Below are 11069 nucleotides of genomic sequence, written 5' to 3'. Positions count from 1 at the left end.
CAATAGAGCTCTATACCTAACACCCACCCACCCACACACACACACACACACTACACACACACACACACACACACACACACACACACACACACACACACACACACACACACACACACACACACACACACACACACACACACACACACACACACACACACACACACACTCATGGCCATTTCTAGGTTAGACCTCAGGTCGAGGCTTTGTTGGGCCTAATGTGATTCTGCATAGTGAGTTGCTGCTGGGTGGTTAGTGTTGCTTCCCAATCCTATTCACTGGTCTGTTGTTCTATTGTCCAATACAATAAACGTTGGAGGTTAAGTTGAATTTGTCTTTCAAGGAAGTATGAAATATGTTTGGTTCTATTTCATGTCTGGGATTAGTCATGATATCAGAGTTTTTCTTTCTATTTGATTTAAAAAAATATATATATTTGAATGTAAAGAAAGATGTATAAGCATGTAGTCACAGGTGGCATTTAAGAAACATATCTGTAAATACTGTCGATCTACTAGTCACAATATGCGTTTTGAATAGATGGCTATTGGTGATCATTTGACATCATTCATCCCAAATGTAACCCTGTTACTCAACAAACAAACAAACAAATCCCATTAATTCTGATCGCCAACGTTCAAATGTTATTTTAGAATGTAATATAATTTCACATGTACAGTGAAAAAAAATGTAGTGTAAATTGTAATGATTATTATATAATAGCCCGTTCTTCAAACGTATTCAATGGATTGAGATATTCTGTTAATATTAGGAGGTGTAACAAATATGAAAGGCTAACTCCGGTCACCGGAGGGAAAAGACGCGCGCATCTCTGCCCGTTTACAACCCCGTGTTACACCTACCGAGTAGCCTCGGCTTGCTAAGTTAGCAGGGCCCAAGGTCAGAGTTATGTACATAAGATGTTTTCAAGTTTAGTTTTAAAATGCAAATGGGACCCGCCATTGTACAGTCACTTGCTCATAATCAGTCATTTAAAACAGCGACATGGATTTAAGATGAATGCAACTGTCTAATGTATTAGGGTATGGAGTGGGTATGTTGCTTTTTATGCGTAACGCTACATGCCATATGCCAAATCAGCACGGACAGCTAGCCTATACAGGCCCCACAGAATGATATAACCAACACATGTTCACTGTAGGAAACTAACTAGGATAGCCTATAGCTTGCATTTATAATCTGCTTTATAATGGAATTTAGCATTCATCATCGAGGTATTGAACTAACACGCAGTAGTCTATATGGGACGTTGTTATCCAAGTTGCAATGCTGTTTTTAATGCCATTCATACAATTCCATCTAAACCGAGAACTTCTAATCATAGTGATATATATATTTAATTTTAATCGACATCCATATGAAATCACTAGGCCAAAAGCAGGTGTAAAATGGTGGGATGATTGCAGAACGAAGACCAAGAGAGGTGCAGACTATATTATAGACGTCGTATTGCTCAGTAACTGCTATCACAAATGTTATTTTAACCGAGTCAAGTAACTTAAAAAACACGGAACATTGCAATATAGTCCTGCCGTCATATTAGTGAAATAATCCTGGAGATACATTTCTACATATGGCGTTGTTTTATTAATAATATTTAAGAAAAGGGACAGGACGCAAACAATTAGGATAGATAATTCGGACACCACGGTACAACCGTTTTTTTTTTCATTTTTTACTTCAGTAAAGAAAGTTACACAAAAAAAAGTGGCAAGTCTTTCAACAATAAATAATAAATAATTTTGTTTAACAGGAACAAACGAAAAAAAAAAACGGTCATTATAACTTATAACTATACACATCTTTGGGAAAGAAAAAACATGTTATTGAATGGACACAAACTCACACATAAAAGTCCCACGTAGCTTGTGGCAAAATAGAGGTATACCTTGTTGCAATGCTTAAGTAGGCCTACTTGGGCTTTATCAATGAGATAATAACAAAATAATTGAATAGCAATATTTGCAATCCCCTCCAAACGGCATCATATCAGGAGGCGAATCTCAGGTCAAGTTATTTTATAGAAACAGAAGAGCCAGTCATTTGTTTGTATATTCAAACATTATGCACAACAATGCACAAATGTAGAACCAGAATTTCTTCTTCAATGATAAAGTTCATATTTTTTCCTAGAGGTCCATGGGTGCAGGAGTGTATGTATGGTGTTGTATTCTTCTTCGTGTGAGTCAAACTGTTACCAGGAGTTTCCAACGGGTACCACCAGTCATGGTTGACGTAGTGAGATCTACACATCTCGCTAAGCACGAGTCGCAGACACTTTATGGTGCAGGCAGATGCGCTCTCCACCGCTCTCCACCGCTCTCCATCGCTCCTGGAAACACGCACTTTTTCTAGGGCTCTATTCAAACAGTATAGCTGAGGTTCGGCGTTCGCAGCGTGACTGAAAGAAGCAATGTTCCCCGCGTTCGCGGAGACTGCATTCATGGTAATCGCTGCATATGTCAGTTAAATAGGAAATTAGCTTTAAATGTCTATCGCGCAATATGTAACGCTTCAGCAACACAGATTGAATAGAGTTCATAGACTGCTCCATTGTCCTCTCCTTTCCTCTTCTCCAGGGTTGTTTTGCGGCGGGTGGACAGACGGACGTATGACGGACATATGGACAGATCTAGGTCGGGTAATAATCCATGATTGTCTTCACAGTGTAAAACTACAACCAGCGGCTGTTTCGTCGTTAAAGAGGCTTGGTGCAGTTGCAGGAGGATTCTCTTTCATCTCTCAGTTCGAATGAAATCAACAAGAGAGTGACATTTTGTTTCTTTCAACCCCGAGTTATTTTTTTTATTTTTTTTTTCAGTTGTCAGTCAGTCCGCCCCTTTGCCCAACTAGCATCACTTCATCACCAGTCAGAAATATGACAATAGTCTAACGTAGTCTACAGTCGGTCCTCGAGGCCCTACGCCTCTATAGGGCTCGAGACCATGCTGTTGGGTGTGTCTGGAAGTTGGGATGACATCGAGGCCACTTCGCTTCCTGTCGAGTCGGAACCAGGTCCCCCCTCCGAAAAATGGACCTGAACAAAACAAAGGAACGATGTAATATGTAAGATTACATTATTCAACATATCAATTTAAATATTTTAGACAATACAATAAGAATAAATCCACATATCGACCTCAATACGACCCATATTAATAGCCTAAATTACAGAAAATAATATCAAATGTTATAAACTTATCAATATCAATCAATATCAAATGTTATAAATGTTATAAACTTAGGGTATTTTATAAAAATGACAATAACCTAACCTTTACTCGAATGTTACTCTATTCGATATTCGTGATTTCGTTCACACTGTCTACCAGACAGACAGTTTAGTAATATAATAGAGCCTACGGTCTCCTCTACCTGGACTCACCAGTTGTTGAAACGCGGGTTGGTCCATGTCACTCTGCAACGCGAAGTCACTGAGGACCTTCCAAGGCGGCTGGTAACTCTGCACCTCCACTGGGTTAGCCTGTAAACCACCGTCATGTCTCTCCGGGCTGGCAGCCACCATCGGAGTGCCCGTCATTCCCTGGATATTCTGCAGATAGTCCCAGAGAAACTGATCGTCATATAAAGTTTAAAATTAGCACGTCAACATTGACCCAACAACAACAACACAACATTAGGCATTTAGAATATGATGGAAATGTTTGTGCGTAACGATCATGTGTGTGTGTGTGTGTGTGTGTGTGTGTGTGTGTGTGTGTGTGTGTGTGTGTGTGTGTGTGTGTGTGTGTGTGTGTGTGTGTGTGTGTGTGTGTGTGTGTGTGTGTGTGTGTGTTTGTGGCCTAAATAAAAAAAGGAAAGTTATGCGCCTGCATGTGGATATATCTCACGCATCCATAGGCTGACGTATACGACCATTTCTCCGTTTCTATTTCACCTCAATTAATTCATGAAAACAAATGACCAGACAAGAATAGAAGTATTATAATGAAACAGTTACAACAGCTACCAGCATTTCGACCGATAAGAACACCACTGTATTGAATCCTTTATTGAATAAAGATCAGACAGGGTCCTCACCGTTTTGTCGTTGGGCTGCTGCTGCTGTAACTGTTTCATCAGAATACTCCTCTTCTTGTCCTTGCAACGCTTGTTTTGGAACCAGACCCGGATGACTCGGGGACTGAGGCCGGTCATCTCGACTAGCTGCTCCTTCATCAGAGCGTCGGGTCGGGGGTTTGCGTTGTAGCAGGTCCGCAACGTGTGGAGCTGCTTTTCGTTAAGAACAGTCCGCACGCGTGTCGTCTTCTCCGGTTGTTTGTGGACGTGCGGTCGAAGCACGGGCTGTCTGGCTGATATTGGTTCTGCTGTTGAGAAAGAGAAGAGCAAATAGAAATAAAATATTATTTATCGGCACTTCAACATCATGGGTATAGAAAGACACCGTGTTGGATACTAAAATTGAGATTACAAAAACGTACACTTTGAAACGTATACCAGTACAGAAACTCATGGTAGCCTACAAAACGACGCCTAGTATGGAGAATCCATTCAGCGTGATGTTATCCGGGTCTTATGGTAATATGTTATTACATCAGCTATCAACCAACCCAATTCTTGACCTATCATTATCACTGTTGTTCCAAACTTCTATTAGGCCTACATTTTCCATTGAAGTCACTGCGCATTTGGGCCAGTAACAGAAAGGTTACTGGATCGAATCCACGAGCTGACGAGGTAAAAAAAGATATATTAAAAAAATCTGTCGTTCTACCCCTGAGCAAGGCAGTTAACACACTGTTGACCGGGCGCGGAAAGCGTGGATGTCGATTAAGGCACCCCCCCCCCCCCCCCCCCCCACACACACACACACCTCTCTGATTCAGAGGGGTTGGGTTAAATGCGGAAGACACATTGCAGTTGTACAACTGATTAGGTATCCCCCTTTTCCCATTTGATACTGTCTAAAATGAAATTAAAATCAACAACACAGAAAGAGCATTGTCATGTCCTATGCTTATAGAGAGAGTCTACCACTGGGGTATTGAATGAACACCTAACATCGTTACCTAATTACGCATGGATAGGCTATACGTTGATATACTTTGATATTAGCCTATATATCTTTTATTGATTTAAAAAAAAACTTTTAGTGAAAGTTCTTTCTTGTTACTTTTAGCATATATGTCTAAATTACTTGTATTGGAAAAAGGGGGTCAATATTTGCGGCGTTAAACGTGGACCATGGCGCAGGCAATTGGAAAGAGTGGACTGTCAAATACGTCGAAAAGGGTTCTCACTAGATTGGTGCAATACCTTTTTGATTTAATAATTCAGTAAGAACGAAGTCTCGTCAAAATATTGCTGTGGCCATCTGCCCGAATTTCGCTTATGTAGTGTGTTTTCCAACCCGGATATAACGTCAGCACTAACTGCCACTATCGGTTACACATAGGCCTAACATGTATGCAGTGTGAGGAAATAGTATATTCGGCAATTTTGAAGCGCATGGCCAACCAACTGGCTTGTATAATTCACCCAAAAGCCACACAATAAGGCCCCTAAACTTCAGTACAAAACAGGATGTATCATTTCATCTTTATATATGTAGACTACCGATGTTATTTTTTATAGCGATGCTTCGAAACATCTAACCAAGTCAAAAAAAAAAAACACCATTTATATCTGAATTCCTAGGAGGGCCTCATAATTCAACTAGAAGTATGTAAAGAAAGACGTTGATCAGATTCTCCCTCTTGTGAGGTACCTTGACAAAGAGCACTCGCAACATGCGGATGATTTCATAAGTGACACGCACCACTCTATTGACCTAATAACAATCAAATATATACAATCCTCATTTGTGATTCACAATAACGTCGCGCCGCTTATTAAATCAAGTAATGTTGGCTATATATATATTCATAACATATAAACAACTATATTAGCCAATAGTAATGTAGGTTATATTCATAACATATAAACAATTATATTAGCCAATAGTAATATACGTTATATTCATAACATATAAACAATTATATTAGCCAATAGTAATGTAGGTTATATTCATGACATATAAACAACTATATTAGCCAATGGTAATGTAGGTTATATTCATAACATATAAACAACTATATTAGCCAATAGTTATGTAGGTTATATTCATGACATATAAACAACTATATTAGCCAATAGTAATATAGGTTATATTCATGACGTATAAACAACTATATTAGCCAATAGTAATGTAGGTTATTTTCATGACATATAAACAACTATATTAACCAATAGTAATATAGGTTACATTCATGACGTATAAACAACTATATTAGCCAATAGTAATGTAGGTTATATTCATGACATATAAACAACTATATTTGCCAATAGTAATGTAGGTTATATTCATGACATATAAACAACTATATTAGCCAATAGTAATATAGGTTATATTCATGACGTATAAACAACTATATTAGCCAATAGTAATATAGGTTATATTCATGACGTATAAACAACTATATTAGCCAATAGTAATGTAGGTTATATTCATGACATATAAACAACTATATTAGCCAATAGTAATATAGGTTATATTCATGACGTATAAACAACTATATTAGCCAATAGTAATGTAGGTTATTTTCATGACATATAAACAACTATATTAGCCAATAGTAATGTAGCTTATATTCATGACATATAAACAACTATATTAGCCAATAGTAATATAGGTTATATTCATGACGTATAAACAACTATATTAGCCAATAGATGCGCATATCATATTCAGATGATTCCAGAATGTATTTAGAGTTAAACGTTTTCATTGAAACGCAGCCCCTACTGTTGAAATAAACTCGGTACATCACGACACGATACATCCAGGAAACGTTTCGTGGTATCTGTTTATATTTGTTCGTATTGTGTTGCGGACATTGGAAAACGTAGGCCAATGAAACAACTGTTGTATCGACGATGCTATACATTCATCGGTGTCTTTATCTTTATTCATCGGTGTCTCTATTCACAAAGAATGCCCGTTGACTGAAAACAGTTTTCAACTAATACAACATCAATCTAATTGCCAAACACCAACAACACATATACAAGCCAACTGAAAGCGACAACAACAACAACAACGAAAAACACCACTGCCATTGATATAAATTGTTAACCTACCTGCCATTTGTAAAGGTCGGGCCGGGTGGAGGGGGCTGAGAGGGTCTCCGACGCCCATTGTTGCCCGCTCCACGACGTCATGGTCGGCCCGGCAGAACAAGCCGTCCTCCCTCAGAGCGAACTCGTCCCCCGGGATGAGCTGTCGGCTGCAGGCCACACACCGAAAACACTCGATATGGTACACCTTGGAGCGCGCTCTCATCACGAAGTCATTCTTGCTGAAACCGATGTTGCATTTAGCGCACTTTACCCCGTATAACCTAGAGGGTTAGAAGAGAAGATTGGGTGACCGGTTAGAGTCAGCTAACGGTTTCACAAGGCACCAAGGCCCACTGTTAGGCTAATATTGTGGCTGGGCAGCAGACATAATAGGACAGGCAGAAGGGCATCTTTTTAAAGGCAGGATTGTTAGGCCTTAATATTTAGTTATGTTTATACCACATGAAACCCGTTTTAAAATAGTACATTAGTATAAATAAAGTACAGATCTATTCTATGGTAACAGAGAAGAATATCATGAACGTAGATATCTAGACGTACTATAACTCTAAATATTCCTAGAAGACTCCTAGTATCATCATTATTATTATTATTATTATTATTTGTATTAGTATTTTTAGGCGATAACGCTACAAATCATTTTTTTTTTTAAAGTCTAAATTCAATTGTAGGCTAGTTGTATGTCCAATGTATTTGGCCAATTATATGTTATTAAAAATCGATCTATTGACTCACTTTACGGTCATCAATGCATCAAAAATATTGCTGTAAGGCTACATTAAATAATATGCTTTCTAAAAACAGGTTGTATTGAATATGTAAACGTGTTCAACATGTAGCCTCATGCTCTGTCAAAAACTGTGTCAGTCCTGATGTGGTTTCAACGATATATATATATGTATTCCAATAGAAAACCTAGTTGTGGTCTATTGCTGTAGCCTATGATTATAAAGACAATATAATAACCAGTTCATTGCAATTATGCTAATCATCAATATTAACCCCATGTAGTCTGAAAATATAAAAAATATATTTTTTTAATAGTAAAATATCTAAATATGACCTACTTTTAAAATATAGTTATCCCGACCATTCAAATTTGATGGTAAAGGCAAATAAATGTTCACGTCCCATGTATAACCATGTTATGATAAGATAGACAGTTAATACGTGAATGTGTCAACCAGTCAATCAATTATAAACATAGCTTTTCAACGCTATGATATTCATAACAAACAGCTCTTACCTAACATAGTCTCTTTTACAGTAGGTTTTCCCGTCTCGGACAAAGCAGGTACACGACTCGTCCAGATACTGATTACACTCTGCACACTTCAAACAGGCAGCGTGCCACTCGAGGTCCGGAGAGACCCGCAGAATATACTGGTCGTGGATTTGGTTTCCACAGCCGACACACAGCGAGATCAGACGCTTTTCTGGAGAACAAAGTCAGGAGAAAAATATTAGAATATATATATATATATATTAGGACGATTGTAAAGATTATATTGAGTGTAATGAATGTCCCGTAGTGATGTCGTCAGGAGGGGGTTCTACATTTGCCGTTGAACAAGCATCTATACAACAAGGGAAAAATACTATAATCGACAGTGTCAACAACAACCATATTAATAATAATAATATAATAATAATAATTACATATTTGTTTTCATTTATTATATATAAAATACCTTGGTTATTAACGATAATAACATTATTTATGATTGTTCTATAGACTAGTTTTAATGCGCGCTGCTATTCAATGATCTAAATTAACTTTACAGACGTTGAAATGGTGTGTCCTTGATATCGGGAACTGTAAAGACAATTCGGGTGGAAACGTTTCATTAAATGGGACCTGCTACGACAATAAACTTTGCACAAACCGGTGACAAACTGCAAAGAAAACAAATCGACTTACAAATTAGTCTAATTTAGCCTCAGTTTTGCATCACTTAGAATAGAATAGACACTTGATTTGAATGGCATCCCGAGCAAAAACCAGCTCCACTTACTTTTCGGTGGATCCCCCATATCGCCCATGTCCAAGAAGTAAGGCGGCGTAAGGTCCACTTTTAAAACGTGGTGCAACAGTTTTGAAGCTGTTTGTTTTTCGTTTTTTCCTCCGGACTGCGGGTATAGAGCAGTCGCCTGTGTACTGACCGGTGCTGGCTAATTGTTAACCGGGTGTTGCAGCCGGACTTGTTCGGCCGCAGAGTAGCTGTGTTAATCGGTGGAGAAGGCAGGGGTGTGAGGGTCTGTTCTCCGGTGCCTGGTCCCTGTGCTGTGATGGGGCACGCTAGTCTCTATCTCCCACTCAAACTCCCTTGCGCCAACTCTACTCTATCGCCATCGGGCTGACGTAGGACACCGAAACGTCATCTTTATGGGATGCTGATTGGTTATGAAGAAAGGAGCAGCTGTTGCTGTTAGCCCAGTCCAAGTACATGCCTTCCCAGCTCATTTTCTGGATCACATATACTTCAATCCAACTACCACCCTACCCTGCTCCTATTCGGAATCTGTCCAACTACCCTGCCTACCCGGCTCCTATTCTGGATCTGTCCAACTACCCACCCTACCCGACTCCTATTCTGGATCTGTCCAACTACCCACCCTACCCGACTCCTATTCTGGATCTGTCCAACTACCCACCCTACCCGGCATCTATTCTGCATCAGTCCAACTACCCTTCCTACCCGGCTTCTATTCTGGATCTGTCCAACTACCCTTCCTACCCGGCTCCTATTCGGGAATCTGTCCAACTACCCTTCCTACCCGGCTTCTATTCTGCATCAGTCCAACTACCCTTCCTACCCGGCTTCTATTCTGGATCTGTCCAACTACCCTTCCTACCCGGCTCCTATTCTGGAACAGTCCAACTACCCTTCCTACCCGGCTTCTATTCTGCATCAGTCCAACTACCCTTCCTACCCGGCTTCTATTCTGGATCAGTCCAACTACCCCCTCTCGGGTGCTATTCTGGATCAGTCCAACTACCCCCTCTCGGGTGCTATTCTGGATCGGTCCAACTACCCCCTCTCGGCTGCTATTCTGGATCAGTCCAACTACCCCCTCTCGGGTGCTATTCTGGAACAGTCCAACTATCCCCTCTCGGGTGCTATTCTGGATCAGTCCAACTACCCCCTCTCGGGTGCTATTCTGCATCAGTCCAACTACCCCCTCTCGGGTGCTATTCTGCATCAGTCCAACTACCCCCTCTCGGGTGCTATTCTGGATCAGTCCAACTACCCCCTCTCGGGTGCTATTCTGGATCAGTCCAACTACCCCCTCTCGGGTGCTATTCTGGATCAGTCCAACTACCCCCTCTCGGGTGCTATTCTGGATCAGTCTATACTCCACTGAACAAGGCTTTTTTTTCTACGTTGTCATTGATATTAAATTATGAATCTGCATTTTCGAGTCTACAAACACAATTCAACAAAGCCATAAACTACGAGTCTCCCGCATATATTTCGATGTTAGGCTACAGCCAACATGCAGTCTTGAGTGATCCATGTTGTTTAACTTTGGGCATGCCATTATATATAGGCCTGTTAGGATTTACGTTATTTCTTTTGGAGAGGGAATCAACGTAGCATGCAAGGAAGTATAATATACCTTATCTGGATTAACACCTTGGGCGGCAGGGGAGCCTAGTGGTTAGAGCGTTGGACTAGTAACCGAAAGGTTGCTGGATCGAATCCGCCGAGCTGTCAAGTTAAAAATCTACCGTTCTACTCCCGAATGATTAACCCTGTCATTCTGAACTGACTTAAATAAAGGTTATATAATAAAAACATATTATTAAAATTAAAAAAAACGTTGTTTTCCATCACATTGTGGTTGTGATCATCTACTATATCTACAATTTAATTGTACATTTTGTTTGTTAAAAACGGAACCTAATT

At 39.8% G+C, this 11069-nt stretch overlaps 1 protein-coding gene across 2 annotated transcripts; it reads right to left on the bottom strand.

Annotated features, from left to right (window-relative positions):
- Positions 1–1595: 1595 nt before the first annotated feature.
- isl1a (ISL LIM homeobox 1a) lies at positions 1596–9487 on the bottom strand. Of its 2 annotated transcripts, none has more exons than XM_055918657.1 (6): positions 9174–9487; positions 8405–8594; positions 7159–7418; positions 4060–4343; positions 3404–3571; positions 1596–3055 (listed from the first exon to the last, which is right to left on the bottom strand). In XM_055918657.1, exons 1-6 carry the CDS (start codon positions 9199–9201, stop codon positions 2939–2941), a joined length of 1047 nt encoding a protein of 348 aa, XP_055774632.1. In that variant the 5' UTR covers positions 9202–9487; the 3' UTR covers positions 1596–2938. The 2 variants fall into 2 exon arrangements, with proteins under 2 accessions (XP_055774632.1, XP_055774631.1); XM_055918656.1 differs by having other exon boundaries at positions 1597–3055; positions 4060–4346; positions 9174–9486.
- Positions 9488–11069: the final 1582 nt, after the last annotated feature.

This window comes from Salvelinus fontinalis, chromosome 4 (assembly GCF_029448725.1).
Source record: "Salvelinus fontinalis isolate EN_2023a chromosome 4, ASM2944872v1, whole genome shotgun sequence".
NCBI classification, from domain to species: Eukaryota; Metazoa; Chordata; class Actinopteri; order Salmoniformes; family Salmonidae; genus Salvelinus; species Salvelinus fontinalis.
This window is presented reverse-complemented; position numbering and strand designations above follow the sequence as displayed.

What these genes read in the sequence shown, in the direction of transcription:
- isl1a (XM_055918656.1), bottom strand. Translation starts at nt 9,201, where the DNA reads ATGGGCGATATGGGGGATCCACCGAAAA. An exon ending in TATGGGGGATCCACCGAAAA is followed by an intron (nt 8,595 to 9,173) that starts GTAAGTGGAGCT and finishes TTTGTTCTCCAG; the next exon opens with AAAAGCGTCTGATCTCGCTG. An exon ending in AACCCGCGTTTCAACAACTG is followed by an intron (nt 3,056 to 3,403) that starts GTGAGTCCAGGT and finishes TGTTTTGTTCAG; the next exon opens with GTCCATTTTTCGGAGGGGGG.